The 6,768-nt window shown below is 54.3% G+C and overlaps 1 protein-coding gene across 1 annotated transcript in view; it reads left to right on the top strand.

Annotated features, from left to right (window-relative positions):
- Positions 1 to 5,777, top strand: part of KCNQ4 (potassium voltage-gated channel subfamily Q member 4) — a 58,507-nt gene extending 52,730 nt beyond the window's left edge. Inside the window, exons 13-14 of the mRNA XM_022575402.3 lie at positions 926 to 1,055; positions 1,630 to 5,777. Coding sequence (XP_022431110.2) covers positions 926 to 1,055; positions 1,630 to 1,842 — 343 coding nt within the window. The 3' untranslated portion in view covers positions 1,843 to 5,777. The remainder of the gene's footprint in view (positions 1 to 925; positions 1,056 to 1,629) is intronic.
- Positions 5,778 to 6,768: the final 991 nt, after the last annotated feature.

Raw genomic sequence — 6,768 nt, 5'->3', positions numbered from 1 at the left:
AGGAAAGTTGGGACATGTTGGGCTTGTGATGTCCATCAGACATCTAAATGGAGTGTTGATCTGGTAGAGGAGTGTGGAGTTTGGAGGAGAGGTGTAGGCTGGAGATACAGATTTGGTGTCAACAGTGTATAGAGGAATTGAAAATCTGGAACTGAAGACATCAGTTAGTGAGTGAGAGTAAATAGAAATAAAGAAGCCCCAGGAATGAGCCTTGGGTCCTGCAATGTTTAGAGATTGTGGAGATAAAGGAGGAACCAGCAAAGGAGACTGAGAAGGAGCGGTGAGTGAGGTAGGAGGAGAACTGGGCGAGGCTGATGTTTGGGAGTCCAGATGAAGAACATGCAGGAAGAAGGGGTGATCAGATGTGCTGAGCACCGCTAACAGGTCAAGTATAATGAGAATCAAATTTAACAACGTGGAGGTCATTTGGGAACTTGACAACAGTAGTTTTGGTGAAATGGTGGGAATGAAAGCCTGATTGGGGAGGTTTTGGAGAGGAAGGGAGGAGAGAAACTGAAGATAGAGGGTAGAGATAACGCTTTCAAGAATTTTGCTATATAGAGGAGTAGAAAAATAACGTGCATCCAGTTCCAGCCTTGTCCCCCTTATAACTCACATTTCCACTTTTGTCTCTCCCTCTACCCAGTCCACCGTTGCCTGCCTGCCCTCCCATCAGGCAGCTGTTTTACTTGTCATGCTTGCGTGTGGTGCCTTTGCTCTCCTGTTTGGAAAACCCTCAAAGCAGCGGCCGGGTACCTCCGTTTAACTCGGCCTCCATTTGGCAGATCAAACTGGCCCCTCCCTCAGATTGCTTGCTCCCACCTTGCAGGATGTCTCTCTCCCCTTTCAGCAGGCAAACTCAAATTCTTGTAGGAGAGAGTTGTGGCGAGTGCCTGGGCCCTTTGACAGTTCCCTTTCCCCACAGGGTGGACCAGATTGTCGGCCGGGGCCCCGGGGACCGGAAGTCCCGGGAGAAGGGCGACAAAGGGCCCTCCGACACAGAGGCGGTGGATGAAATCAGTATGATGGGACGCGTGGTCAAGGTGGAGAAGCAGGTGAGTGTCGGAGGGAGTTTCGCTGGTGTGGTGGAGCTAGTCGTCGACCGAGAAGCTCTGGAAGGCCCCCGGGTCAAGCCCAAGGGGACGGTGCGTTTCTCGGAGCAGCCCAGAGTACCCGCGGGGCAGGCATCCCCTGCCCGACCGACCCCGTCCCACAGATAAGCCCCGCCTCCCAGGAGGCCCGCCCACTCCTGCTAAACGACCCCGATAAACCCACCCTCTCCAGCCAAGCCCCGCCCTAGGTTGCTAGCGTCTCAGATAAGCCCGTCGAAGTCCCACCTACTTCATTTGACCCCCTCCTCACTTGTCTCTGTCGATCACCCGGACTATCCCAACCAATCACAACTAAATTTCGTTCGTGGGGGGCGGGGCGGGGAATAAACCCCAGGTTCCCAGCTTCGTTCCGCCCTCCGGCCAAGCTCCGCCTTTCCTGTCGCACCCCCTCCCGGAGGAGCCGCGTCTCCCAGATGTGACCCTCCCCGGGAAAGCCCCGCCTCCCAGCCGCGTCCCGCCCCCAAGTCCCGCCTCCAGTCCCAGCCAGGCCCCGCTTCCAGCCGCGCCCCGCCCCCAGGTGCAGTCCATCGAGCACAAGCTGGACCTACTGTTGGGCTTCTACTCGCGTTGCCTGCGCTCTGGCACCTCGGCCAGCCTGGGCACCGTGCAAGTGCCGCTCTTCGACCCCGACATCACCTCCGACTACCACAGCCCTGTGGACCACGAGGACATCTCCGTCTCCGCACAGACGCTCAGCATCTCCCGCTCGGTCAGCACCAACATGGACTGAGGGGCTTCTCAGGGGCGGGGTAGCACACAGCCAGCCCCTCGGCCTGGCGCTCGGACCCGCCCTCTGAGGCCTCCGGACTCCTCTCTTACTTGAACTCGCTCCCTCGTGGGGAGAGAGGCCACACGCAGTATTGAGCTGCCTGGGTGGGCGAGATACCCGATGTGGGTGCCAGCGACCCGCCCCACCTCAGGAGCGTGAGATGCCAGGCCGCACGGAGGGCAGCAGCGGCGGCTGTCCTGCGGCCTCTGGGCCCCCCAGTGCCCTGCCCGTTCCATCAAGGCCCGACACGGCCCGCCGGGCAGGGGCACTGCTCCGGGAGTGGGAGCGGGGCCCTGGGGCCCTGGGCCCTGACTCAGCTTCCAGCTATGCAAGGTGAGGTCTTTGGCCTGCCCTTTGGACAGAGCAGGGAAGCCTTCCGGCCAAGTCCCCGCCCCACTTGGGGGTGGGCCCACGGTGCCCATACAGGTACCCACAAGCACAGGACCCTGCCACAAGGCAGGTGGGCACCATATATGCAAGCTATGTTAAATATGCAACTTTGGGGACCCCCATGGGGTCCCTCTGCCCCTCCCCCACTGGGAGATGGGCCCCCAGCAGTAGCTGGTCTCAGGCTGCTTGGCTATGACCCCCATCCCTGTTCTTTGGCTTATCAACTGCTCACCTCCCAGCATGGGGCCTCTTTCTCCCTTGCCTCCCAAAGGGCAGTGTCTGGGCCTTTCTTCCCATTTGCAGGTGTCCCCTCCCAGGGGCTCCCTCTTCCTGCCAATGTTCACTCCCCTCTGGCCCTAGACACCTTTGACAGCACAAGTTTCTGTGTTCTCCCCCCAACCTCCCGTAGACAATGCTCCCACCGTCACACAAACATGTCCCTACAGTTGCCCCAGACATGCAGGAAGTCTCTCACACTCGCGCTGACACACACAGTCACCCACACCTGGAGACTTGAGCACAGAGCCACTCAGCCTTTCCTGGGCCTCTGCAGCTGAGGCCAGCGGACTGGCCTTGCAGGGCAATGTCCACTCCTACCAACTACGTCCAGGCAGGAGAGGGAGCTCTGACGTGACTCCAGGTCTCCAGAACTTTACCAGCTCCCCTTTCTCAAGAAGATCTACTCCTCACAGGTCCAGGAGCCCTAACTGCTGCCTCTGCCTGCCCCCGAGGGCCCTCCTTAGCGCCCCCACAGCACAACTCAGGCCTAGGCCTCTGGGGCCTGGACAGCACTGGAAAGACCAAAGGCCCTTCCGCAGGGTGGTTATCAGGCCCACTTCCATCTAGGCTTGCCCTCTTCCTAGTTACTCTAACTCACTCCCAGAGAGAATAATAAGGCATCTAGCGAGTACCATTTGTCAGGAACCAAGTGCATACGGCGCTCACATGCACTGTTTCCCCTTCTTCCATACTCCACTTTTCACTTCAGTTGGCAGCCCCCATACCGCATAAGCCTCCATCCACTCCAGGCCCCCAGCACCTCTTTGGTATCCCTAACCCTTTGTCCCTCTTCTGCAAAGCCAGTGCAGGTGGCAGGAGGGTGATGGGTAGTGGACCAATGGTGACCCTTTGTGGGGCACCAGGGAATAAGGGGCTCAGGCCCAGCTGCCTGCATCTCATGACTGGGGACCTGCATGCACCAGCGCCAGGGCTGGGGTTGGATCTTGCTCAGCCCCATGGTGCCCAGCCTCTGCCCCCACGTGCCCTCTGCATGTGACCGTCGTGCCCTGGATGGAGCCTATCCTGGCTCACCTCACCTGCACTGCACTGTCCCCAGAGAGCCACACCTCCGCCCCCTGAGAGACAGAGCTGTGGAGAGGGGCAGGAGAATGGGATTACCCTATGACCAAAGGAGACTTGGGAAGAAGCCCTTCCTGCTTCCACGATCAAGGTTCCCCACCAACCCGGTTCTCGGATATGCAAGTACCTCACTTTGTTAACTTATTAACTTATTGATTTCATTAAAGTTTTCAGCAGGAGGTGGTTGGTCTTGGTTGTTCAGTGCCTGTGGAGTGGGGCATCTGGTCTGGGGGTGGGGATGAGGAGATTTGGAAGGCAGCTATGCTCACCACTATACCACCAACGCTGCACAGGAGGACGAGGAGATTTGGATTAGTCAGGACTCTTTTGGTTGTAAACAACAGAAATGAAACACGATATGCCTTAAGTGGAAGGAAGGAAGGAAGGGGAGGGAGGGAGAAATTTATTGGCTCAGATAACTAAAAAGTCCAGGGGATAGATTTGGCTTCATGCACAGCTAGATCTAGGTGCTTAAATGTGTCAGGGATCTCTCTTCTGTCTCAGCTCTCCTCTTAGGCAGGCTGACCTCTCAAGATGACCTCCGGCACTTCCAAATTTACTTTCTTTTGGTTTAGTGCCCCAGTGAAAAGTGAGTACCACTTTTCTAATAGTTTGTATCAGTCAGGGTCCAGTCAGAAAAACAGAAACTACACTAGGTTTTTCAACACAAAGACTTTACTATAGGGAATGGGTTACGCTGATGTAGGTAGACTGTAAGAACAAACAGAACCACTGCAGGAAGCAGCTCCCACTCCTAAGGCAGGAGTACAGGGAAGAGGTTGGGACTAACAGAACCTACAGGCTTGATTGGGGGAACCCTAAAGTGCTAGGGCTCAGAGGTCTGGAGAGGGGGTGCTGTCTGGCTGATGCTAGTACCTCCTAGGGGACACAGTGAAGCTTGTCTGGGAGTACAGAAAAGTAGCTGAGGGCTGGGAGCGGCTGTGGCTACCAGGCTGTTGCCGATGAGGTTAGTAAGCAAAGAAGGAAAATCTCCACTCCTTCTGCCTTCCAGTGTTTCCCCAGTGTCCCTAGTTGTCAAAACTAGCTGACAAAGCTGATGTGGTTTGCAGAGTCCCAGCTCCAGCTTCACAGAGCAGATTACAGAAGGCAGAATCTGGAACGAAAAGACAGTAGCTTCATAACTGGCACCGCCCACCCCTTTGGACACTCAGTATCCACACACGTCAATCCACACGTTTGAACATCCATCTAACAACTATCCTGCATACAAATGAAGAGACACTAACTCACTCCCCGGAAAGAGAAAAACAAGTAGTCCCGGCATCCAATAGATGTATCCAGCTCCAGGAGTCAGTCACTGAATCCATATTAGAGTGATGTTAATTACTCTAATTCAGTCACAGTTGCACCTACAACTGAAGAGTAAAGTTAGCAATTGCTTACAATCTTAAACTAATAAGGGAAGGGCTTCCCTGGTGGCGCAGTGGTTGAGAGTCCGCCTGCCGATGCAGGGGACACGGGTTCATGCCCCGGTCAGGGAGGATTCCACATGCCGCAGAGCGGCTGGGCCCGTGAGCCATGGCCGCTGAGCCTGCGCGTCTGAAGCCTGTGCTCCGCAACGGAGAGGCCACAACAGTGAGAGGCCCGCATACTGCAAAAAAAAAAATAATAATAATAATAAGGGGAAAGGAGAGGAGAGGGAAAAAAAATCACTTAATATCACACACACACACACACACACACACACACCACACACACACCAAGCAAAGAACATATACATAGCTGCAGTAGACCTCCTTCTGGTAACTGATCACAGTGCCATAGTCGTTAGATGCATAGATAGATACATAGATACATTTAATTGAGTAAATGTTTCTCTTTATATATTATATATATTTCACTAATTGAGTGAATAATCTTCTTTCTTCCACTGTCCTTCTATGTTCCCTTTGCCCTTGCCAGGATCTCAGCTAGTTGGAGTTTGTTACATGGTGGAGTGATCCAAATAATCATTCCTGAAGGGTCTGAAGCTTCAGTGGTCCTGCACAGTTTTGGGTGCCATAGCTTTTTTTTTTTTTTTTTTGCGGTACGCAGGCCTCTCACTGTCGTGGCCTCTCCCGTTGCAGAGCACAGGCTCCATTCACGCAGGCTCCGCGGTCATGGCTCACGGGCCCAGCCACTCCGCGGCATGCGGGATCTTCCCGGACCAGGACACGAACCCGTGTCCCCTGCATCGGCAGGCAGACTGTCAACCACTGCGCCACCAGGGAAGCCCTGGGTGCCATAGCTTTTTAAAATTATTATTAATTAATTAATTAAGTTACTTTTGGCTGTGTTGGGTCTTCGTTTCTGTGCAAGGGCTTTCTCTAGTTGCGGCGAGCGGGGGCCACTCTTCATCGCGGTGCGCGGGCCTCTCACTGTCGCGGCCTCTCTTGTTGCCGAGCACAGGCTCCAGACGCGCAGGCTCAGTAGTTATGGCACGCAGGCTCAGTAGTTGTGGCTCGTGGGCTCTAGAGCGCAGGCTCAGTAGTTGTGGCGCACGGGCCTAGTTGCTCCACGGCATGTGGGATCTTCCCAGACCAAGGCTTGAACCCGTGTCCCCTGCATTGGCAGGCAGATTCTCAACCGCTGTGCCACCAGGGAAGCCCCAAGTGCCATTGCTTTTTGTTAACTTTTGTACATGGAAGTACTAAGAGGACCCACAAGAATCCCCTGGGTCCCTTCCTTGCCCTTGCTGTATATCGGCACCCTAATTTCCCTTTGGCAGTGAGGATCAGTCTGGCAAGCCAGCATGTTAACTCTTTCTTTGCCTGCTGTTTGAGTGGCATGAGAAGCCCAAAATAGCCAGTTAGAAGTTTCAGCTTCCAATTCAATGAGAACTGTGTTGCTTCCCTTCTTCCCTTGATAACTGAGACCTCCAAACTATCGGAGGCCAGTGTCGTGGGGACACGAAGCAAAAGCTTCACGAGCGGCTGTAGTAACCTGAATAATGACCACCCAAAGATATTAGGTCCTAATCTCTGGAATTTGTAAAATGTTACCTTATAAGAAAAAAGGATTTTTGCAGATGTGATTAAGTTAATGATCTTGACATGGGGAGCTTATCCTGGATTATCCAGGGGCCCTAAATCCAATTGCCAGTGTCCTTTTAAGAAAGAGGCAGAGGGACTTCCCTGG

Source organism: Delphinapterus leucas, chromosome 1 (genome assembly GCF_059928025.1).
Source record: "Delphinapterus leucas isolate spDelLeu-1000000601 "Yukka" chromosome 1, BTC_Dleu_Yukka2, whole genome shotgun sequence".
NCBI lineage: Eukaryota > Metazoa > Chordata > Mammalia > Artiodactyla > Monodontidae > Delphinapterus > Delphinapterus leucas.
The sequence above is the reverse complement of the archived record's forward strand: the minus strand, read 5'-3'. Positions and strand labels throughout refer to the sequence as shown.